Here is a 25,797-nt window from a genome sequence, read left to right as displayed (position 1 = left end):
TATTCAATTATGTATGGAATGATTTTGTCCACCAGGTCAATCAGGTTTTGTATATTACTTCAACAAGGGTCTTGACAGCGTCAACATTAAAGCAGTTTCCAAGGGGATTGCCGAGCTTTTCAATAATTTATTTTAAAAAACACACATACATGAAATAGGCTATGCCTTTTTCTCCAGGTTATTTTATAGCATAACTCCATGAAAACAAGGCTTATTATCAAATGGATTCAGAAAATATAGGAACTTATATCACATTCCTTAAAAATAGAATAATACCACTCTTTGGCCTTTTAAATGTACTTTTTCCTCTGCTTGGAATACACCCCATCCCAATCCCAGTCTTATAACCATTAGCATGGTTTCATTTTACTCATCCTGTAGGAATAAATTGAATCTCTCCAGAAAGCCTTCCTTGGCCTCCAGTGGTTGCTACTGAAATGAGCCCGCATCTAATCATGTCCTGTTGTATTATGGCACTTACAACCATCTATTGCAGTTGCTTATTTAACTGCCCATGTCTACCATGCAAGTGCCATGAGTTTAATTCAATACAACCAGAGTATTAATTCCAATAATTCCTGTGGATTTAATGAATTAATTGCCTCAATCATCCAAACTGGGGTTTCTCTCTTTTTCTCTCCTATATCCAATTTTAGCAACTCCTACAAATTTAATTTCCTAAATATTTTCTGAATCCGTCTCTTTTCCAATTGCTACTTCAACTATCTTAGCTCAAGAGCTATTACCTCCTGACTGAATTTCTGTCTTTGCCTACTCAAATGTATCACAGTGATAGAATGAAGTAAAAGGCAAATCCACTGCTAAGTCATTTCAGCAACTTCCTGCTGTTTACAGGATAAAGCCACATCCCCATCCCAGCACCACCATGGTCTTGAGGTGGCCTCCTATTTCTCAACTCCTTGCTTTTAAAACTCTCCCCTCCTTTTATAACCTTATTCCCCTTTTATAAACTCTCCCTTCCCTGAAAAAGGCCAATATCTATATTCAGAAATGCAAAATAGCCTACCAACAAAATGTAAGAGGCGGGACTTGAATTCTTCTTTGTTATCTAATCACAGAGCTTCCTATCCAATGATCTTGCTGAACCCTATTGCCTGACATGTACCAGATAATATAAATGTCTGCTGAATTAATGAATAATAAGAAAAAAAAGACTGCAGAAAAAATTCAAAACATAACCTACCCTGTGGACCTCATTCCTCTATTCTACTGTTTCTCAATTTATGTTTCATGTTCAACTACTCTGTGAAAAAAGGGCTCCATGATCAAAAATTGGGAGACTATTGCAAAACTCCCTCTTAAAGACACCCAATGCATATCACTAGGTTAAAACATTACAGGCTTCAGAAGAGCCTGTTTATTTTTTTTTAATAGGAGAGTTTCTAACTGTATTTGAAAACAAAATTAAAATTAAAACTCAGTAACATTCCTACTCCATGAAATTCTGCTCTTCTCTAACACCCTTCTCTAATAGTACATGTAGTGTCCTATATCCATTCATGATAAAATTTATGTCTGACTACTTTTTTAAAAAATAACAACTAAGACCTGAAAACACAGAAGGAGGGTGGGGGCAGTGATACAGTGGGATAGACTGGGGATGCTGCTAGATGTTCATTAATGCCCAGGACAGAACCATTGACCCAGAGAGTCAACAGCAACCATGTTGAGTAGCCCTGCCCCACCAGCAAAGAGAGAGAGAGAGTGCTCAGTTGAAAGTCTAGAGCTTTCATATTGCTGTTTCCCACTGGTCTTCATAGTGCTCCATTGCATTTGAAATAATACTGACAAATGAAACTGAAAGTTTTCTTTGAATCCAAGAAAATAACTATTATAGAAAAAAATATGTGCATAAAAACAATTCCCCTCATCAAGGCCTTATCAGAATGCATTTAGATACGATCAATCCCCCACCCTTGCAAATCCAAAACACTTTTCTTTTCCATACAGTCCTCTCAGAACATATTCTTGAATATATTAACATTTTAAAAATATTGCATTTCCTAAGAAAATCCCAGAATAAGACCTAGGAAATCTCTGAGAATCAAATGAAACAGGCCAGCCCCAAGAGTCAACAATAGAGAATCCCCTATTAGTGAGAAAGTCTGCAACAGGTAAAATGAAACTCTAGCTTCAGATCCATTTGCCCTCCGGTCAAGTCAGTTTGAGGACAACTGCTTCTCTTCTCATATTACTTGTTCATTTATTAGAAAGGAAAATCATGGAAGCATCAGAAACTAACCCTGGGAAAGGCCTGAGCGCTGAGGTCAGAGCAGAGTCCACCCTGTACTGGATGCTGCATAGAGGATGCTCTGGGGCAACCCAGGCTTTATAAGAAACTTATCTTTTAACCAGTTTCCTCATCTAGTTAATGTACTATCACTACATAGGATGTGATCACTGACCACGTTCACCTGGGCAAAGGGTATACCTTAACTCTCTGCATTATTTTTTTATCTTCTTGTGAGTCTAACATTATTTCAAAATGAAAAGTTGTTTTTGTTGTTATTTTTTGATGATGCGACTGGTAGAGGTATTGTGGCTTTGTCTGTAACCTTCTGCTAAAGAGACGTGCCTGAATGGTGAGGATGAGGGACATGGGTGGGGCACAGAGGAAAAGGGGCACCATAAAGTCATCAACATCACAGAACTGATATAGTCATCAGATCCTCTTCTAAAGTGACAAGGAATCAAAAAGGAATCGCCAGTGGAGGGCTTGATTGAGAGAAGATAAGAAAGAGGAATGGACCAAGGGTAGGTAACTTTCCCAGGTGAAATCCCATGGTGGGTGCTATCAGGAGACAACAAGAGTCAAAATACATGAGAGCTCTTTGTGCCTAGGAAAGAGAAGCCAGGAGAAAAAGTCTAAGAGAAAGATATAAATTTCTCTTGTGTAGTAACTTGGTAAGGATGGTGCTGCTTATATTCTGAATCAATTCTACTACATTCCTCAGATTTAAACAGTATTCAGAACCCAGGCATAATGGAATTTCTTAGGCGAAGGAAGAAATGGGAGTCAGGAAACCTAAAGGCTTCATATGTTTTCCTATCATGCATTTATGGTATCCCCTTGCACAGAAACTTCTAGAGTTGGTACTAGGATGCCTACTCTATCTCTTTCTAAGAGGTCTTAGGATCATCTCTATTGATTTAAGAAAACATAAAATCTATTCATAAATGGCAACAAGTTTCCTATGAATTTTCAGACACAAAATAGTTCCTTAATGAAAAGGGGTTCATTGCTATCCAGTGCCATGGAATATCTTCTCAGGAGAAGTTTTTTTTTTTTTTTTTTTTTAAAAAAAAACCCTTACATTCTTTCCCCATGACTCATTCTAAGCCATGGACTGACCTCAAAGAAACCAGGATGAATGTCCCTGAAAGGCCCACAGGTTAAAGTCTTGGTTCCCATGGTTGGTGCTATTGGGAGGTGATGGAACTTTTAGGAGGTAGAGCCTAGCAGAGACTTCTTTAGATAGCAGGGGGTCTGCACTTAAGGGGGACTATAAGTCCCTGACCTCTTGCTTTTTTCTCCTTTGCTTTCTGGCCATGAGGCAAGCAGTTTGCTCTGCCAAGGGTCCCCACAATTGCCATCCAGCATGCCCACCAGAGGTCCAAAGCAATGGATCTGCCTGATCTTAGACCAGAACCTCCAAAGTAAATTTTTTCTCTTTACAAGTTAGTTATCTTGGGTATTTTGTTACAGTGATGGAAAGTTGATTAACACAGATGATTTCCCAGGGAGAAAGCTATCTGAGAAAGGAGTTCAGAGGCTAATGTCAGAGTTTCCAGCATCCAAGATCTGATAAATCCTGCAACACAACCAATACACAGAAAAGCCAGTTTCTGATAAGGTCAGAGTGGAGAGAGAATCCTTATCTTGGAGCAGCCAAAATGTGCCACCATGAATTCTTTGGGAAAAGAGTAAGATTTATGTGTATAATAACCCTGTTCTACTATGTTCGCACATTGAATCCCAAGGAAAAAAAAGTATTTGTATTATTGGCATTTTGAAAAATTCTGTGGTAATTTATCCCAGGCTTATGGCTGGATTATGCAATAGGGTTTTGAATGTGTTAATACTTCATCAATCATATAAATACTTTTCCAGACCTGAAATTTACTACATCTTTCAATGGTTTTTAGGCTAAAACAGAAGATTCTTTACATGCAAACTGCTCACTTTTATTCAGGTTCTGGGCATACACAGTGAGATATAAGATACTGTTCTGGGTGTTATCACTGAAATGTCTCAGACACTGCCGGGTGTTAGCACATCTTCCTCCCCTCGCCTATCCTCAAGTCACCCTGCATGTCCTACTGCAGGTAGAATAATGGGATTTTCAGCTTCCTGTCTCCTCTTTAAAAGAGAATTTCCACTGCAACCAATTTACTCAGTTATTTAGCAGCACTTCTCTCTAGTTTGCTGTGGAACAAAGTAGCAAATATACTTCAGGGATAAATTAGTCAACCTAAACTATCAAAACCAGCATCATGTCCCTGTCAGCATTACTGATAATTACACATAAAGTTTAATGACTTTAGGAAAGTTTGCCAGAGTCTGGGAGAACTGAGTTCTCTCACTGAACTGTGAATGAACATTTTGTAGTTGGCCTAGGATCTCATCACACATTTCCTTTCCTCCTTTCTTCATTCCCATATCCCATTCATTTGTGAACAAAAACATACGACTTCTTCTTAATGGAAATACCACATTGAGATCCGTGTTTTAAAGATAATTTGAACTTCATTGCAAAGAACAGGAGGGATATGAAAGACATCAGAAGAAAACTCAGGAGGGTAATAGGGTCTTTGTCAGGGAAATAACAGCAGTAAAGGCAAGGTGGGAACAGTTTTTTTTTTTTCCCAAAAAAATATGCTGAAAGCAGATTGAACAGGATGTGATACTTGACTGTAAGACAGTGATAAGGAGGAGGGATTGAAAAATAGCTTGAAGCTTTGTAGCTGTGCTCATAGATAGATATGGTTCATTTAACAGACACAAGAAACCAAGGCAAGGAATAAGACATGAGGGAGTAGGTATGCTCAGCTGTAGACATGTTGAGCACATTCAGTGGTGACGTCCAATATGCCAAGGGACAGTCAATGTTCTAAAAGGGCAGGAAAAACTTCTAGATTTAAAAAGGATAAAGATTAAGAAAATCCTCCATCCATTTCATTTTTACTTATTCTCTTCACTTTAATAAAACAAGATATGTGTTGAGAAGCTACTTTATGCCAAGTCCTGGGGTAGGCATTAGAGAAGAGAAAAAGAAAAAAAAATAAACATAGCGTCAGTTCCTAGATCATTTGCAAGCTTTAGGGAAATAACGCTATAATAGGGACTTAAAAGTGTTGGGGTTAGGGGAGAGTTACCAGAGGAGGCTTCCTGGAAGAGATGGCACTAACAAGGGATGAGATAGATGGTGCTTATTCAGGTCCATGAACCCAACCTAACATTTGAAGGGGGGATGATTGTGCTTGTCACTTGCCTTCACAGTCTATGTATCTGCTGGGGTTTCAGGCCAGCTATAGGACAGATTTTCCCCAAAATACAGCCACACAGTTTGAACTTCACTATACTCATTTATATTCCTCCTGTGGAAATAATGTTATGGCTTCTTTGTGAGAAAACTTTTTATTAAATTGTTTATTTATTCTAATTTGTTATACATGATGGCAGAATGCATTTCATTTCATATTGTACATATAAAGCACAATTTTTCAAGTCACTGGTTGTACACAAAGTATTTTCACACTATTTGTGTCTTCATACATACATGTTCTTAGGGTAATGAAGTCTAACTCATTCTACCATCATTCCTATCCCCTTGCTCCCTCCTTTCTCCTCCCTCCCCTTTGCCCTATCTAAAGTTCCTCCATTCCTCACATGCTCCCTTGGCCATTATCACCATTATGAGTCAGCATCCTCATATTAAAGAAAAGATTCAGCCTTTGGTTTGGGGGGATTGGCTAACTTCACTAAGCATTATATTCTCCAACTCCATCCATTTACCTGCAAATGCCATAATTTTTTTTGTCTTTTAATGCTGAGTAATGTTCCATTGTGTATATAAACCAAAGCTTACCTATCCATTCATCTAGTGAAGGGCATCTGGGTTGGTACCACAATTTAGCGATTGTGAATTGTGCTGCTATAAACATTGATGTGGCTGTGTCCCTGTAGTATGCTGTTTTAAAGTCCTCTGGGTATAAACCAAGGAGTGGGATAGCTGGGTCAAATGGTGGTTCCATCCCCAGTTTTCCAAGGAATCTCCATACTGCTTTAAAAATTGGCAGCACCAATTTGCAGTCCCACCAGCAATGTTTGAATGTGTTTTTTTCCTGTGGGAGAACTTTTTTTTTTTGAGAGAGAGAGAGAATTTTTTAGTTTTTCAATGAACACAACATCTTTATTTTATTTTTATGTGGTGCTGAGAATTGAACCCAGTGCCCCACGCATGCCAGGCGAGCACGCTACCGCTTGAGCCACATCCTCAGTCCTGTAAGAGAACTTTTGATAGTATACCTTTTATATCTTGGGAACAAGGTATTATGACCAATTCTTAGGATGCTAGTGAACATAATGATAGAGTTGAAAATTTAATCCTGAGTCCTGAGATCACTCTGAAATCATTCATCTACCCACCGGGAGAAGGTGCTACTCCTAAAGAATACAGAGAGTGAAGCTCTTGACAGAGACCAGAGTCTTAAAATTTAGATTAATCCAGCAGCTCCACTCCTAGGAATTTATCTAAGAGAAATAAAAGTGAAAGTCTACAGAAAGACTTGGACAAGAATATTCCAATAATGAACATGCTAAAAAGAACTCAGGAAAACTATCCCATTGACAATAGCCTCAATAAAATAAAATACTTGGACTAAATCTAACCCAGGAGGTGAAAGACCTCTACAGAGAAACTCTACAATGAAAACTACAGATCATTGAAGAAAGACATCAAAGACCTTGGATAGAAGTACCTCCCATGTTCTTAGATAGGCAGAATTAATAGTATCAAAATGACCATTTTATCAAAAGCAATATACAGATTCAATGAAACTGCCATCAAAATACTAATGACATTCTTTACAACCCTAGAAAAAAATCCCAAAATTCACATGGAAGAATGAAAGACCCAGAATAACCAAAGCAATGCTGAGCAAGAAGAACAATGCTGGCGACATCCCGATACCTGACCTCAAACTATACTACAGAGCTATAGTAACAAAAATAGCATGGTATTGGCACCAAAACAGATATGAAGCCTGATGAAATGAAATAGAATAGATTTCATCTCTCTCTTTAGAATGGCAATCATCAAGAATACAAACAGTAAATACTGGCAAGGATATGGGGGGGTACACTCATACATTGATGGTGGGACTGCAAATTCCACATTTTGGAATGCAATGTGGAGATACTTCAAAAGGCTAGGCATGGAACCACCATGTGACCCAGCTATCCCACTCTTTGGTATTTATCCAGAAGAACTAGATTCGGTATACTACAGTGCTACATGCACATCAATGTTTATAGCAATGCAATTTACAATAGCCAAGTAATGAAAACAGTCCAGGTGCTGGTCAACAGATTAATGGATTTAGAAAATGTGGTTTATATACACAATGGAATTTCATTCAGCCTTAAAGAAGGATGAAATTATGTCATTTGCTGATAAATGGATGGAACTGCAAAAATCATGCTAAGTGAAATAAGCCCAACTCAAAAAGTCAAGGGTTGAATACTCTCACATGTGGAAGACAGAGCAAAATAAGGCACATGGCAGGGTGGGGTGGGGCCTAAATATAGAAGGGAGATCAATAGAGTAGAGGAAAAGGATTGAGGGTGAAGGCTGCGAGATGCAAAAAGGAAGGAGCTGTGGAATGAAATTGATCAAATTATGCTAAGTGTACATACATGAATAGATCACAGCAAATTCTACCTTTATGCATATCTACAAAGCATCAATTTAAACACAATAAACAAATAGAAGGAAAAACAGTAAAGAAAAGAGAAAAGGTGGAAGAAAATGGGAGGGAAAGAGGATGTACTGGGGATTTAAATGAAGCAAATTATATTCCATGCATGTATGATTATGCCAAACCACACTCCACTATTACATATGCATTAACAAAAACATAAAAAAGAATATTCACAGACATTTTACTCAGAAGAGTCATAAACTAAACACCACCACATGTGTACCAATTGCAGAATGAGAAAACGATTTGCAGTACAACCATACAATGAAATATTACTCATCAATTTACAGAAAGAAACAACAGACAGAATAGTAGGGATAAATCTCAAAAGCATTATGCTGAGTGAAAGAAGTCAGATATCAAATATATGGTTTCACTTATATATAAAACTGGTCTTAAAAACTAAAAAGAACAAATTGAGCTGGGTTGAGGGACAGGTTCAAGTCATCCCAGCTGGAAGATGTTAGTGGCATTCAGGACACCGACAGAGCCAACACTACCACTGCATATGGCTCTCAAGAACTCTTTTGCCAAAATGCTTTAGCCTCAAACCCTGACACCCCTGACTGCTCTAGTCTGAAGATCCCAATAACTCACACTGACCTTGCTACCCACCTACCACTCATCTTTGGGGACAGAATCAGCTCACTCACCCAGACAGCTAATGATAAATAATCCTAAACCCCTAATCTAAAGATGGCAAAACTTTATGTTGGAGCTATTAACCAGGGTTGAGGGATATGGTAAGGATTACACTTTGAGTCTAACTGTTCTGTACCTGGAATAGTCTCCTAGTTCTTCTGCTGTTACTAGTTTCCTGAAGGGACAAGGAGCTCAGCCTGTTCCTTCTCAACATTTGAGACCATAGTTTTTGTGGGGGGTGGGTACCAGGGATTGAACTCAGGGGCACTCAACCACTGAGCCACATCCCAGCCCTATTTTGTATTTTATTTAGAGACAAGGTCTCACTGAGTTGCTTAGCACCTCACTTTTGCTGAGGCTGGCTTTGAACTAGTGATCCTCCTGTCTCAGCCTCCAGAGCAGCTGGGATACAGGTGTTCACACTGCACTCAGCTGAAACTATAGTTTCTTACAGCTATTTGACTCCCTATGGCCAACTAAAATCTGCTTTTCCGTCATCCCTGTGGTCTTATCCCCATGGTTGAAGAGCCCTAGGTCCTAGAAGCAGGTGGCTTGAGAAGGGACTAAATGGGTTAAACAGAAAAATAATCTCTACTGCAACACAGCAATGCTCCATCCAGACCTGTGGAGAAGGCCTGCTCCTCCATCACCAAACACCGGCGTTAACTCTTTCTTCACCATCAAAATAGAAGCAAAAATCCTCTGAATAACTCTTTTTTAGTTCTATTTAGAGAACTTCAGTTACTACTAATAAAGAAGATTTTTGTACCAGATAACTTGTGAAAACTGTTTTATGCACATTTGGTGTCACATGAAGTAAACTCAAATTCAGTGAGCCCCTGTGAGGCACAAACACTGTACTAGCCTTTCTGATGTACTCTGTCTAGTCTTCATAGTAATCCTGTTAGTTCCATACACCTATTCGATTTTTACAGATAAATTCTCTAAAACTCAGAGACTTCCACCTTGCCTAAGTAAGGTATTTAGTATTCTGTTAGTATAGAGATTAGATATACCTCTAAGACTACTTAAAAAAATAAAGACTGGAAACTGTACATAAACTATGGGTTAAATTCTGTTTTCATATGTACAATGTCCTGGATTTGAGTTTTTTCTCAGCCACTTACTACCTGTGTGGATCTAGGCCAGTGAGTTTTTCTCTAGATAAGTTTCCTTGCCTATAAAATGAATAAAATACATTCTATTTAATTGAGCCTTGAAAGATTAAACAAGATAATTTACAGAATGAACATAATAAGAATTAACTATTGATATGATCTCAAGGGCCTATCTGGCTTCAAATGGAATAAATATAACACATATATACAAATCCCACTCTGAGTGGTTCAGAGGTTGAATTATACAGTATGGATCTCATTCTTTCAATTTGTCTTGTCCTTCTCCAATGTAACAAAAATTTTAATGGGAATATAGATAGATAGGTAGATGGATGGCTAGATTAGATAGATAGATAGATAGAGATTTTCAGCCTTTAATGAGTCTATGAGGATCATTTCCACAAACATGGTCTCTCTCTCCTAGACAATCTCTAAAAGTGAAGTGCAAACTTGACCAGAACACCCTATTCCCAGACAACCCAACCCCGTTCCTTCACATACCTGCTCTGGATACTTGCTCCCCGTGATCTCTGCCACAGTGTTGAAGGAATCAGTATCTGGGTAGGTCTTTGCTCCCATCCTCAGATGAATGACAATTTTGTTCCCATGAGAAGCCATTCTAGACATCATTTCTGCATCTTCCACAGTAATACAGGCTGTTGGGATCTTAGGCACATCATCCTGGTATTCCTGCATTCCTGTGTGAGGACTTGGGAAGAGAAGCCACAGGTTACCTTGAAAGTGAAAATGGACCAAAAGCCCCTGCTTATCAACCTTTGACTCTCATATGGAGGGTAGGAACAGTGGGCAGTATTGGTTTGTTTTTGATGTGAGAGTAAAATTTTTACTTTTCATTTAAAAATAGCTTTAACATTTCAATTTCATAATCATCTCACTGAAAACATTATATGGAATTAGTTTTGATAAGTTGGATGATCCTTTTGAGTTGCAAATTGCCATAGGCTCTCAAGGACATTAACAGTACTTTCATGATCAAGAGGAGAACACATGTGAACAAGGGATTAAGGGAGCTCTGAGGTCCATCAAGGGTAAACCAGAAGATTCACATGCTTGGAAGAACACTGTCAGCCTCACTGACTGGCACTGGGGCTCTTTTTTTCCAAGGGAAGGTTCAAATATAAAGCCCTGTGTTGGGTGGTAGAACACTGCACAGGAAAACTGTAGAAAAATATGTGGGGAAATATTTGTGTTCCTATGAGAAAAAGGCTGAATGAACCTAGGTCTGGATGCCACTCACAATACTTCCACTGGAATCTGTTAATGTACTGTCGATTCAACCTCTGTATTTGCCAATGAAGTTTGTCAAACTCATTTTCTAAAACTGCATATTCAAACTGTCCCTTTTTACAGCTGGGATACAGCTTCAGACCCTCTCAGAACACAGTTCCTCTTACACCAAGACCACAGCCCAGCTTCTGCATGCATAACACAATGTTTTAGTCTGTTCCCATGTTCTGTTGAAAAGAAGATAAAAGCCTTCTAACTTTTCTTCCCCTATTCACATATTTGTCTCAGGCTGTTTCATATGTTCAAGGGAGCCCCCTCCTCTAGCCACATCACGTTTCTTTCTGTGGATGAGAGTCTGAAACTTCTCTTCCAAAGGAGTGACTCCAAGCCCTACACACAAACACAATAATCCTGTTTTATATCTAACCACTTTCTTGATGTGATTGCTTTGTTCTTACCATATTTCAAGAATCTATTTACTTAGAGAAATTGCATAGCAAAATGGTTAAGAACAGAAGATCTGGAATAAAACTATCTGGATTCAAATCTGATCTATGCCATTGAATGCTAACTGGCCTTGGGAAAATCACCCACTTGTTTGTTGCAGGAGCTTCTTCTATTAAAAACAAAAGGTGATAATAGTAGTAGGTATTTCATAGAGTTATTTTCAGACTATTTTACACAAGTAATTTATTTTTCAGTTATTTTTTTCCAGAAAATTTATGCAAGAAAATAACTTACCCTGGAACATAGTAATAATTCAATAAATGTTAAATATCTATTTTATTAACTTGCTTATTACAAATCCCTGCAGAGACTGACTAATCTCTAGTCATTAGCACCATCTGAATATACCCTCTATGGATATTTCCTAAATTTTGCCTGCAAACTTTATTATTCATCAAAAGAAAGACAAATTACTTATAAGCTCAGAATTCAGAGTAGAGATACCCTGAATCTGAATGCCTGCTTGAGACTGTGTGTCATCCACTCCAACTCCTGGTTCAAGTTCTGGCGTCACCAAACCATAAATCTTGGTTCCAGCTTTCTCTACCTGTATGACATCCAAGCAACTTGGATTACTTCTTTGTTTTCCCTCATCTATAAAGTGGTGAATAATATTAGTGTTAATCTCATATTATTGCTATGAGGAATAAAAGATAGTATACACAAAGGATTTAAGACAGTGCTTGGAACATAGTGATTACTTAGTAACCATTAGTTGTTATTATTTCTTCAGTACAGAGTTTTCTCACTGAGTTGATAGAATGATTAATGAATTTCAAAATCACCTTGCAACATGTAGGAAGACAATCTAAATATTTATTACTCATATGTGATGTCTGGAATTTGACAAAGTCTCCTTGTTCTCAAACTCTCTTTCTCAAGAGAAGGCTCTTTAAATACTGTTTCTAGAGTAGTTTTTACTAATAGGTTATGGAAAAGAGTGTATACAGGGGAATAGTGAGTCATATCTGTACCCACTGCTCCCCTGGGAGAAACAACACTGAAAGGCATCTTTAGCCATGATTCTAAATTCAAAATATAAAGGCCTTTCAAATTTTTTCTGCAACTAAATACATCTTCCAATGGTGAACCCATCATTATTTAGTATAAGAGGACAAAATGAAGAGTCAATAGTGTTTTTTTAGAACCTTATCCTGTCACTGTAGTGAAACTGTCCGAGAGGAAACAATTGGCATAATCACCACCTTTTGCCTTCATTTATTGGCTCTGCAATGTAACAGTAGCAAAGTGTAAACTACCAAGGAAATTATTTTAAAAAATCAAGGTAAAAATTGCATGATCATCTAAGTAGATGCAGAAAAGCCATCAACAAAAGTCAACATCCCTTCATGACAAAAGCCCTGAAGGCACCAGATATAGAAGGGTCTTATGTCAACATACTAAAATCTATATAGGAAAAACCCATAGCCAACATCATACTAAATGGGGAAAAAAAACTGAAAGAATTTCCTCCAAAATCAGGACCAAGACAAAGAGATCTGCCTTCACCACTCCTCTTCAATATAGTGCTTGAAATATTAGCCAGAGCAATTAGGCAAGAGAGGGAAATAAATGAGAGCTGAACAGGAAAGAAGTCAAATTAGCCCTATTTTCAGATCATATAATCCTAAACTTAGAAGACCCTAAAAGTTCCTCCAGAAGACTTTGAAAGCTGATAAACAAATTTAGCAAAGTAGCAGGATACAAAATCAACTTACAAAAAAATCAATAGCTCTTTTTATTCTCCATTTATGAACTCACTGAGAAAGATATAGGGAAAACAATTTCATTCACAAGAGCTTCCAAGAAATAAACCTAAACAAAAGGGTGAAAGATCTCTACAATGAAAATTACATAACACTGAATAAAGAAACTGAAGAAGACACTAGAAGATGGAAACCTTCCCATGTTCATGGATCAGTAGATTTTTATTGTCAAAATGGCCACATTACCAAAAAGCAATCCACAGATTCAAGGCATTCCTCACCAAAATACCAATGACATTCTTCTTATAAATTTAAAAAATCCTAAATTCATATGAAAGCAAAATAGATCCCAAAGAGGCAAAACAATCTTGAGCAAACAAAGCAATGTGGGAGGCATCACATACTTGATTTCAAACTATACTACAGAGCCACAGTAACAAAACCAGCATGATACTGGCATAATAAGAGACGCACAGACCAATGGGATAAAATAGAGAATACAGAGACAAACTCACACAGCTATAGCCATTTGATTCTTGATTAACATGTCAAAAGATGTGTTGAAGAAAAAATAGCTTCATTAACAAGTGATGCTGGGAAAACTGGATATCCACATTGTAGCTAAAACTAGAGCCCTCTCTCCCTCACCTTCTATAAGAATAGACTCAAAATGGTTCAAAGAACTAAATACAAGATCACAAGCTTTGAAATTTCTAGAAGAAAACATAGGAGAAACACATTGAGACATAGGCATAGGCAATGACTTCCTGAATAGGACTACAATAGTTCAGGAAATTATAGCAAGACTGTGTAAAGGGGTATGCATCAAATTAAAAAGCTCCTACAGAGCAAAGGAAACCAATAATAGAGGGAAGAGACAACTAAAGAGTGACAGAAAATCTGTGCAAGCTACTCTTTGAACAGAGAATTAATATCCAGCATTATATCTACAACCTAAAAAATATAACACCAAAACAAACAAACAAAAAACTCAAATAACCCAACCAATAAATGGGCACTCTCAAAAGAAGACACTTAAGAAACACAAATGGCCAATAATTATGTGAAAAAAATGTTCAACATCTTTAGCCATCAGGAAAATGCAAATAAAAGATACACTGAGAATGCAAAAACAAACAAGCAAGTGAACAAACAAACAAACAAAAACAGTAAGTACTGATGAGGATGCAGGGGAAAAGAAACACTTGTACACTGTTGGTGTGAATGTATAGTCACTATGAAAATTAGTACAGCTGTCACTCAAAAAAAAAGAGAGAGAACTATCATATACTCTAGCTTGATATATACACAAAGGAATTCATGTCAGCATACCAGTTCACCCATGTTTAATGTGATACAATTCCAATAACAAGTTATGAAATCAGTCTAGATGCCATCAACACCTAGTACACTTGTATACTCAGTCTCTCTCCCCCTCCCTCCCTCTCTCTCTCCCATCATCAGCTATAAACAAGAACGAAGTAGTGTCATTTGCAGGAAATGGATGGGATCAGAGATCACAATGTTAAGCAAAATAAGGCAGACACAAAAGGGCAAGTATCATGTTTCCCTTATTTGTGAAATCTAGAGGGGGGAAAGATATAAGAGTACCTTAAAGACTTGGAAAGGAGAAGAATAGTGATAAAAAGGAGGGTTAGAGGAAGGTAGAGAAGGTAAATATGATTAAAGTGTGTTATTTGCAGATACAAAATCCACACTGAAACCTATTATTCTATAAATTAAATGCAAACGCACTAAAAAAGAACATTTGAAGATTAATACTAATTCTTCATATAAATACTTCCAATAGCAAAGGAGGGAACACTTTCCAACTCATTCTACAAGGTCACTTTGTCTGTCAAAACTAGCCAAAGACACCAGAAGAAAATAAAACTACAAACCAATAAGCCTCATGGATATAAATATAAGAAATCTCCAATAAAATGTCATCAATATATGAAGAGGATTACACAGTATGACTAAATTGGTAGTTAACTCAGGAATGCAAGGTTAGTTTAACATCCAAAAATTAATCAATATTACCAAAATAATACCAAGCAATATATCACGTTAAAATAATGAAGGAAAAAAATCACATGATCTTCTCAATAGATGCTGAAAAAGCATTTGACAATATCTAAAATTAGTTCATGATGAAAACACTGATCAAGGACTAAAGTTGAAAAGAAAGAGTTAAAGCTTTATTCACAAATGATATGAGCTTATGTTTATAGAAAATCTAAGAAATACACACACACAAATATATATAATTAACAAGTTCAGCAAGGTTTTAGGCTAAAAGATCAATATACAAAAATTAATTGTACTATGGTGTATTTGTCACCCACACAGTAAATTACTACAAATAAATTTAACAAAGGAAGCATGAGGCTTATACATTGTTGGAAACTGTGTTAGGTTTTTTGACCAAAATATCTGACAAGAACAACTTAAAGGAAGAAAGAAAAATTTATATTGGGGCTCACAGTTTCAGAGGTTCGGTCCATATTTTGGTCAGTTCCATTGCTTTGGACCCAAGTGAGGCAGTCATTGTGGAAAGGTGTGGTGGAGGAGCACTGCTCGATTATGTGGCAAGGAAGCAGACAGAGGGAGGGAAAGGGGTCGCAGGAAAGATGAACTTTTCAAGGACCACCCCCAGTGACCCACCTTCTATAGCCACACCCTACCTGCCTAGTTCTCACCTGGTTAATCCATTCACACTAGGATGAAATGGTTAGGTTGCATCTTTCATAATCGTATCACTTTACCTCTAAATATTCCTGGATGAACCCAGAAGTTTTAGGGGAGATACCTCCTATCCAAACCATAATAAGAACTAAACAATATTGTTGAAATAAATTAAAGTTCTAATAAATGAAGAAATGTCTGATATTTATAGATTGGAAGGCTTAATGGTAATACTCCCCAAATTGATCTAAAGATTTAATGCAATCTCTACCATCAAAATTTCTTCCATTTTGAAGAAATTGACAAGCACATTTTAAAATTCATATGGAAAAGCAAGGGACTCAAAAGAAATTTGAACAAAAGAATAATGTTAGAGAACTCCCACTTCCAAATTCCAGAAGTTACCACCAATCTATAGTAACCAAGGTGGTGTACTGGTATAAGGATAAATATATAAATCAATAAAATAGAATTGAGAGTCCAGAAACTATAAGATAGTTAATAGATTTTTCAATAATGATGGTAAGAGAATTCAATGAGGACAGAAAAGTACTTTTAACAAATTGTGCTGGGCTGATCAAATACTCTTAAGCAAAAGAATAAAGGTGCAATCCTACATCACATGATGTACAAAAGCTAATTCAAAATGAATTACAGACTTAAATGTGAGAGCAAAATTTATCAAACTTTATGACCTTGGGTAAGGAAATTGTTCCTTAGGTACAATATCAAAATCACAAACAACAAAGGAAAAAAATAGAAAAATTCAACAATTATAATGTGAAACCTTTGTGCTGCAAAGGACACCACCAAAGAGTAAAAAGACAACACACAAAATTGTAGAAAAAATTTCAAAAAATCATATATCTTCTATGGCAGTTTAATTAACGAGTTCAGCAAGATTGTAGGATACACGATCAATATACAAAAAAAAATCAATTGTACAGTACCTCAAACATACAAAGACCTCTCAACAGCTCAATAACAAAAGACAACCCAATTTAAAAATGAGCAAGGAACCTGAATAGACTTTGTCCAAAGAACCTGTCCAAATGCCTGTCAAGCACTTGAAAGATGCTGCACATCATTTGCCACAGGAAAATGTATTCAAAATCACAATGAGATGGAACTTTACATTCACTAGGGTGTCTGTTATGAAAAAGATGGATGAAAGCAAGTATTGGAGAGGTAGTGAAGAGGTTTTAACCCTTATACATTGCTGGTGGGAATGTAAATTGATATAGCTACTTTATCAAACAGTTGGACAGTTCCTCAAAAAGTTAAAAATATACTTACCATATGACTCAGCAAGTCTATAATTTAGTACATACTCAAGAAGAATAAAAATACACATCCACACAAAAATTTGCACACACATATTCATAGCAGCATTATCCATAAAAATCAAGAGGTGGAAACAACCCTAATGTCCATCAGTATAGACATACTATGGATTATTATTCAGCAATTAAAAAAATAATGTTCTGGTACATGGTGTACCATAGATGAACCTTGAAAACATTATCCTAAGTGAAAGCAGACAGATACAAAAGACCATCCATTGCAAAATTCCATTTATATGAAATGTCCAGAACAGGTAAATCTACAGAGATAGAAAGTAAGTTTTAGGTTGCCTATGGCTGGTGGAGAAGAGAGGAACAGTGAGTGACTGTTAACGGGTATGAGGTTTCTTTGGGGGATGATAGAGATGTTTAAAATTAGATAGGATGGTTGTGAAACTTGTAAATATATTAAAACCACAGACTTGTGCAACTTAAAAAGGCAAATTTTATAATATGTGAAATAAATCCCAAATAAAATATCTATTATAAAAAACAAAATTAGAGTCTTAAGTTTCCAGATTTTTAAGAAGAAAATCCTGGTGTCTTTCTCATTCATGTTTTTAGGGCTGGGGATACAGCTCAGTCGCTCAGTTGGTAGAGTGCTTGCCTTGTATGCATAAGGTCCTGGTTTCAATCCCCAGCACCGCAAAAAAAAAAAAACAACCCTGTTTCCAGGGAAGCGGTTTATGAGATATATAAAAGTGCCTGCTTATGCCTGTGTGAATGACAATAGATCCCAAATATAAAATAAATGTGAGACAAAAATGAGATTTGAAAGCTTTAAATCAGTTCACCAAGTTTTATTAAATTGCTTGTGTATACTATGAAAAGTGACCTTATTTGAAGACAGTTGAATATTTTCCTTTTATCTACATAAAGTAGTGCAATGTTTAAACAAATATGTGAATTTCCCATCTGATTACTACATATCAATCCAACTACTTTAACACTACTCACTTCTGACTGGCTCTTTATAAAAGATACCAGGCAGTTTGTTTCTGAGACTTTCCAAAATTCAAATCAATCCTTGAAACTGGGAGTCAACTTATATGGTAAGCATCCAACAAGAGGACAATTATGTATCTCTATGAAGAATGTGTAGGTTTTTCTGGGGCATAAATATATGGACTACGGTAAAATTATTCACAACACTATGAAGCTTTGAAGTGCTTTCTAAAGAGAAGATCTCGAGGTGGGAATGGCTGGAGGACAGTGTGCTTCAGAAACTAGTCTTGTGCTTCTAGAAGGTATTTTGAATTTTTTGTTTTTTTCCTTCTTCATTATAAGAGTAAGTAAGGAACATTTACTCTCTTTATTAGAAAGCCCTGTTTGACTTAAAAATCCTTATGAAAGATGGACATTTGGCGGGTTCTTAGGAATATAAAATGCCCTAAACATTTAAAAAATATATTTAAAAGATGGTAATTCTCTTGGAAGAAAAATTACAATTGACTTTATTAATTTTTTTTAAATCTAGCACCTTTAAACAAACTCATCTCAGACTTTTAAACTGTCATCAACCACAATAAGAGTCAATCCATCTTAAGCTTTTATACTGTCAACAGCACAAAAGTAAAAGGTTAATTTACAACATACTTTCACAAAGGGGAAATACTGAACTATTGACAACTTGCACAAGTAAAAGAAAAGAAAAAAGAAGAAAAAAACCCACTCAAAAAAGAGGAGGTGGGACCATGGTTCATTGCTAACATCTACAATTCAGTTGAAATGGTAGAAGAAAGGAAAAGTCAGACTCCTGAATTCTCTTCCATGTGGATGACAGAATCCATGTGTACAAAACCCAGCAGACACATTAATACCTTATGTCCTACAGCTCCCAGTAAGGAGACTCTCACACACGGTGCAGAGGATGTAGCTTCCCAAACAGCCAACACCACAAGAGAGTGAAAAAAGGAATATGGTCAAGATGCTGAGAGGATAAAACTGATTCTTAAAATCTACAGCACATAGGAAGGGTTTTTAGCTTTTTTTCTCAATCACAAATGTAAAGAGACTCTTAGGAGGTAACTGCCTATGAAATAAATATAAAAGAAAATAAAAAAGCTAAATTTTTACACTTAATATTTTGTCAGCTAGAAAGCACTGCATAAATATTTGTTTTTGTTAGATAGTCTCTAGACCAAACTCAGCATCACAAAATACATTAGTTTCCCTGATTCCTTTCTGATTATGTTACAATTTCTGCTTATACTTGTTTTATCATCTTAATTTATCTTTTCCCCCTCATTTTCTCCTTCAATATTCATCATTTAAAAAGAAATATGTATTTATGTGTAGCAATATTAAGCAAAATGAACACTTATGTTGGAATAACAAAAATATTAAAATAGATGATTTCTTTAATAAATATAATGATAAAGCTATGGAGGAACACAAAAATCTTTTGGTAAGAGTAGTTTTTTAGCATTTCTTCAACAAAGAAATGCTCTATCTGTATTATCAACTATTATTCTCAGTTTCAGCTCCAATGGGAAACCATTGTAACTGATTAGTTACAGTACAAGGTACCTTAGCTAACCCAGATCACTGTCTTCTCTTTCAGAAACATCCTAAGTTACCCGTGTACTCAACTAAACTATATTTCTCTCATCACCCTCAGGGCCCCAATATCCTCCTGTTACAACAGGACTGATCATATGACTCAGCATATATTTTTGGACATGAGGCAGGATAAATACACATGAAAAATTTAACATCCATTCTCAACTGAAACTCTTGGGATAAAAGTTGGAATAATTGATTTCATTCTTGACATGAGGAAAAATATCTAACAGAAAGCATCAGTTAAGTGCTTAATGAAGAAACACTACAGCCACGTTTTCAATGTGTTCCATCATATACTAAACTTAGAAAATCTTACACGGAAGCAAAAATTCATGGTTAAATCAATCCATAAGATCCTGGATAGTGTTCCCATTTAGGGGAGCCATGATAGATATTAGCCTATCATAAGCTCTAAGAAAAAATATAGTTAAGAAGCATCATTGACTAAGCATTTCTCAAACTTAATTGAACATAAAACCTTTTTTTTACACACACTTTTATCATCCCATAGATTATCTGAGTTATAACTTTGGTGAAATGTCAATTCAGTCTCCTTTAAGAAGGACCCAGAGCCAGGCACAATGGCACATATATGTATTTCCAGTGACTCAGGAGACTGAGGCAGGAGGATCTCAAGTTCGAGGCCAGCCTCAGCAACTTAGTAAGACCCTAAGCAACTTGGTGAGACCCTGTCTCAAAATTAAGGGGCTAGGGATGTAACTCAGTGGTAAGCTCCCCTAGTTTCAATCCCTGATACAAAAAAAAAAAGGAAGGACCAAGACAAGAATATGGTTTGTGACATCCCAATTTAGCTTGTTGAAATAATGCTAGCAACAGCATTTCCAACTCTCCCAGTGCAGTGATCCCTCTACTGGCTCCCATTGCCAGAAAATAAATTCTAAACCTGTGTGATATATAAAGTCTTTCGTAACCTGGCCCCGATTTGTTTCTTCCCCCAGCTTTTGTCACTCCCCAGATGAACCCTGTATCTTCCCAACAGATGCGGATGTCATACCATTCTCAGAAGAGTCCTGTCTTCTTATCAGCAGGGAATCCTGACACACACTGCAGCTGTGCCTGAACCATTCCCTCCCCCTGGCAACACCTGGATATTTTCCTTCAAGTTTCAACTAAGTGGCCCTTCTTCTGTAACACCTCTGCAAACTATCTGGACAGAATTGGACATGGGCTCCCCGGTCTACTCCTGTGCTTCCCTCCATCCCTCTGTCTACAGCCTTTAGTACATTATATTGTAACTATATCTTTTGTTATGGTTTGAATCTGGAATGTCTCCCCATCTCCCCAAAACTCATGGGTTGAAGTCTTGGTCCGCAGTGTAACAAAGTTCAGAGGTGAGATTTTAGAAAGGGATTGGATCAGAAGGCTCTAACCTCATCGACAGATGAATCCATTGATGGATTCACAGCTGAATGGACCATTTGTAGGTGGTGAAAACTGTAGGAGGTAGGACTAGTTGAAGAGAGTCGGTCCTTGGGGATGTGCCCTTGAGAACTATATCTTGTCCCTGGCCCCCTTCTTCATTCATTCTCTGCTTCCTGGCTGCCATGAAGTGGGCAGCTTCCCTGAACTGTGCCCTTCTGCCATGATGTTCTATCTTGTCACAGCAATAGGGTGGTCTGACCGTGGGCTGACACCTCTGAAAATGACAGCCTAAATAAATCTTTCCTCCTTTAGGTTGTTTTTCTCAGATATTTTGTCATAGTCAATGAAATGCTGATTAACAATTTAAAGATCATGTCCTACATATGAGTTTCTCAAAAGCTAAGACTTCTTCTAATTCTTCATATAGTAAGAATTTATAGGATTTACCATACTTTTGAGTATTTATAGTTTCTACCATATCTTTATGTTCAACAAATACATACATGCTTAATGTATTTGATAATGAAATGTTTTCAGAGAGTAAGAAATAAAGAATGTTTTAATATAACGTTAAAATAATTAATTAATTATTTATTATTAAAACAATTGTGGGGCTGTGGTTGTGGCTCAGTGGTTGAGCATTTACCTCGCATGTGTGAGGCACTGGGTTCAATCCTCAGCACCACGTAAAAATAAATAAATAAATAAATAAAGATATTGTGTCCATCTATAACTAAAAAAAAAATTTTAAATATATAACAGAATTGCATTATCATATTTTAAAATAAAAAGACTGATCATCAAAACATTTAACCAATATATAGAATATGGATTCCAGAAAATAAGTTATTATAAGGAAAGCTGGAAAATGTATAAAAGGAAAAGAATAACTATGTAATAAATGTTAATATAACTTCAAAGCTTTTTAAAAAGTAAAATATAAGCAAGGACAGCATATGTGAGATGGACTGAAATCAACCTTTTCAAAATAAAATGTGTTTTTAAAAGGATTAAAAATAATGACTCAATAGCACAGAGAAAGAATATGACACACATAGCTAATTAAAACTTACTGTACAAAATATTTTGAAGAGAATTGACCAAAACTGTGTCCAGATTCTACTTGGTTAGAGGTTTGACAAATAACTCCATAGTGGTTCATCCAACACCATTTCCAAATACTTTGTGTTTTACCCTCCTCTACAAAGTTGAATAACTAGACACCCATTTTTCCAGCTTCCCATGGAAGTAGAACTTGGGAATACGATGTGGTTCAGACAATCAGAAGGAGGCAGAGGTAAGACTCAGAGAAGAGAGGTTTTGCATACTTTTCTCCCCATTCTGTTGCTTCTCTGCTTAGAAAAAGGGTGGAAGCCTGAAGAGACAGCAGCTGTCTTACAACCATATGTCAGTGAGCATGAGGATGAAGGCAGGGATGGAGACCAAGACAGAAAGAGCCTGAGACTAAAGCCCAACGTGATTCACGGTTAAGTATGATAAATAAATCCTCATGCCTCTAAGCCATGGTGATGCTTAATGATCAACAAGACTGGGCCCCAAAGCACTCAGATATTTGGTCAGTCATTAAGCTGAGCGAGTTGATGAGGGTTTTCCTGGTCAGGATTAGCCTTTGAATCAGACTGAGTAAAGCAGATTGCCCTCCCTATGTGGGTGGGCCTCACCAATTAACTGAAGATGGGGATAGAACGGAAAGGCTGAGTAGAAAGAAACTCCTCCTGACTGACTGATGTGGGTTGGGATCTAAGTCTTCCGCTTTCACACCGGAACTTACAACATTGGTTTTCCTTGTTCTTGGGTCTTCAGACACAGACTGGAACTGCACTATCAGCTCTCCTGAGTCACCAGCTTGCCAACTGCAGATCTTGAGACTTGGTCACCACCATCGCATGAGCCACTTCCTAAAGTAAATCTCTTCCTTTCTCCTTTCTGCCTCTCTTTCACTTTCTCTGGGGAACACTGACTAATATAGTCTCCACAAGGCCATCAGTCAAATTGTCTTTTATTTGTAGCCAAATATATCCCTAAAGTTTGTAATGACCAAAGTAGGTATGTCAGTGCATTAAATATTTTAACATTAAAAATATTAAACTCCTTTTACAAAAGTATCCTATCAAGTAAACAAATCCAAATTAAAATTACCATCAGAACTATTCCATCCTAAGAAAAAAAAATATAACAATGTGTAAACTGTGGGGGAAACTGCACATATACACCATGTGTGTAGTGCTGTAAGTTAGTTTGATCTAGAGTGAGATTCTACCAATATCAAAAAAACATAAAAATTCTTAAATGACTTAGTTCTCGTTATTCTGCTTTGGAGAAGAAACTCTTTTGACAATTCCACAGGAAAAGAAAAGTGTCCTAAGATGTTTGCTGTACCTCTACACAGAGATAAATGTGTAAGTTGAGGAGAAATCAAACAGAGGAACTTCAGGAAAGGGAGCAGTAAAATGGAGGGCTTCTATATCATGTGACTAGCCAAAAGTGATACACAGAATCATGTAGATGTAATAATATTAGGTTAAAAAAAAACGGAACAGTGTGCACATGATAAAGATTGAACATGAACTTGCAGTGGTGTACTTAGGTCTTTGAAAGATGACAGTCATCCTGTTAAACCATAATCGAGCAAACTGCAACACTACGAATAAATGGAATTAAATTCTTAAAAGTGTATGCCACAACCAGTAAAAAACCTGGAAGCGAAGCCTAAAGCTATCATAGTAGCAATTGAATTCTTGAGATTCTAACTTGCAGGGTTTGAGCACCTGTGGCAAATTAATAGAAATATGTCTGTTGAAATGTCTTTTCTTCCTTTCTTCCACCATCAGTTACAGGGTATATGTGCAGCTAAGTCCTTTTGCAGCATCAACCCAGCGATGTACAGTCTAGGAAGAATTACAAAGCTGATATTTTCTAAATGCCAATCATATGTGTTTAAGGACTCTTCTACACATCTGGTGGTGTTTTAACTGTTTATTCATGTTTGTGTCTATCTTCTTGGCCTCTGAGGCAACAGATACATATTTTAGTCTTCTAATCTTTACAAAAGTCACATGTGAGATCTCTGTCCCACACAGTGATAGGGAGGAGCACATAATTAATTCTGAAAAGACTGCTGGCAAGGTAAAACTCTGTGATGTACTCAGTTACTTCAAAGCAAAGAAAGAAAACAGTGTCTACAAACAGCATCTGTGCATCATTAACAGCATATTTGTTTAAATGATATATTTCCATAAAATAAAAATGGATGAACTTTTATTTAAAACTTCCCTCCCTTGGCTTTTTTTTTTTAAATGGAATCTCACTATGCTATTAAGACTGGCTTCAAACTCCTGGGCTCATGAAATCCTCCTGCCTCAGCCTTCTAGGTAGTCGGGACTACACGTGCATGCTGCCATGCCCAGTTACCTTGGAACATTTTAAGCCTTAGTTTGGTATCAGGTTTTCTTTCTTATTATTCTTAGATATTAAGAAGAAATCTTCTGCTCCAATATGTAATGAGTTTCAAATCCCACAGACTTAAAGATGGGTAATAGCATTGTTCCATGGACCCCCCAAAGCATACACCATCCCATCAAAATCATTGAATCCTACAAGGAAATGTTAGAGTCCCAGGCAGAGCAGTTCATAGAATATTCTAAATCAACCAATGACAATAATTCAGAAAACTTGCTGAGCTTTTGTTACTTGCCTGCCTCATCTCTGTGTTTTTGTGCATTCATTCATTCACCAGTAAGACAACCCTATGAAGTACTGGCTTATATTGCGTCTCTTTTAGAATAAACTGAAATATAGGGAGGCCAAGCCCATAGTTACACAGCTAGAAAATGTCAGAATTAAACCCTGGAGACCTGGCTGGAGTCATGCTCTTATCTCTACAGAATCAATACTACATTGACACTCCTCACCTTAGTGATGATGAAGCTTATTACAGTTAATAGCAATAAAAATAACTAATATTTATTGAATATCTGTGACATGTGATGAGCTAAGCAACTTCATACATTACCTTAACTTATTGATTCTGACATGGGTGCCAAAATACCTATTTCTAAAGTGAACTCAGAGTCCATGAAGGGATCAATTGATTGCTCTGAATAAGAAATTCTGAACTTTGAAACCAAGAACAAATTTTCCCAATTTTAAGGGACCCTATTCAGGCCCCAAACATCTTGGTCTCTTTTATATTCCTTCTGACAGACAGACTGAAAGAAACAATACATTGCAATGCAGAGCACTTGTACTTGCCTGAAGATAACACATTTCATAAGTGGTGGTGACAGTCATCATCATTCATATCATGCATGTACTTTTATATCCAAGTATCATGCAGCACTGTATTTATTTACATATTTATACCCATTTGCATTTCTCTTTATTTTTCCAAACCATCAACTCCATCAGAACAAAGATGTTATCTCTTATAGTTTTGTGGATCTAGTGTCTGTCTATAGCACAATTTCTGGTCCATAATAGGTACTCAGAAAACATTTACTGAATTAGGCAATCTGTGACCTCTAACACCAACTTTCTTTCACCATGCAATCATCTCCTTGACCTTTATTTTTA

The 25,797-nt window shown here is 36.7% G+C and overlaps 1 protein-coding gene across 2 annotated transcripts in view; it reads right to left on the bottom strand.

The window, feature by feature from the left end:
- The window catches only part of Cpq (carboxypeptidase Q), a 448,367-nt gene that overhangs the window by 247,172 nt on the left and 175,398 nt on the right, over nt 1-25,797 (bottom strand). For both annotated transcript variants that reach the window (XM_077105576.1, XM_076835947.2), the window contains exon 4: nt 10,266-10,473. In XM_077105576.1, coding sequence (XP_076961691.1) covers nt 10,266-10,473 — 208 coding nt within the window. The remainder of the gene's footprint in view (nt 1-10,265; nt 10,474-25,797) is intronic.

This window comes from Callospermophilus lateralis, chromosome 16 (assembly GCF_048772815.1).
Source record: "Callospermophilus lateralis isolate mCalLat2 chromosome 16, mCalLat2.hap1, whole genome shotgun sequence".
NCBI lineage: Eukaryota > Metazoa > Chordata > Mammalia > Rodentia > Sciuridae > Callospermophilus > Callospermophilus lateralis.
Note: the sequence above shows the minus strand (reverse complement) of the source record. Positions and strands in the feature narration are given on the sequence as shown.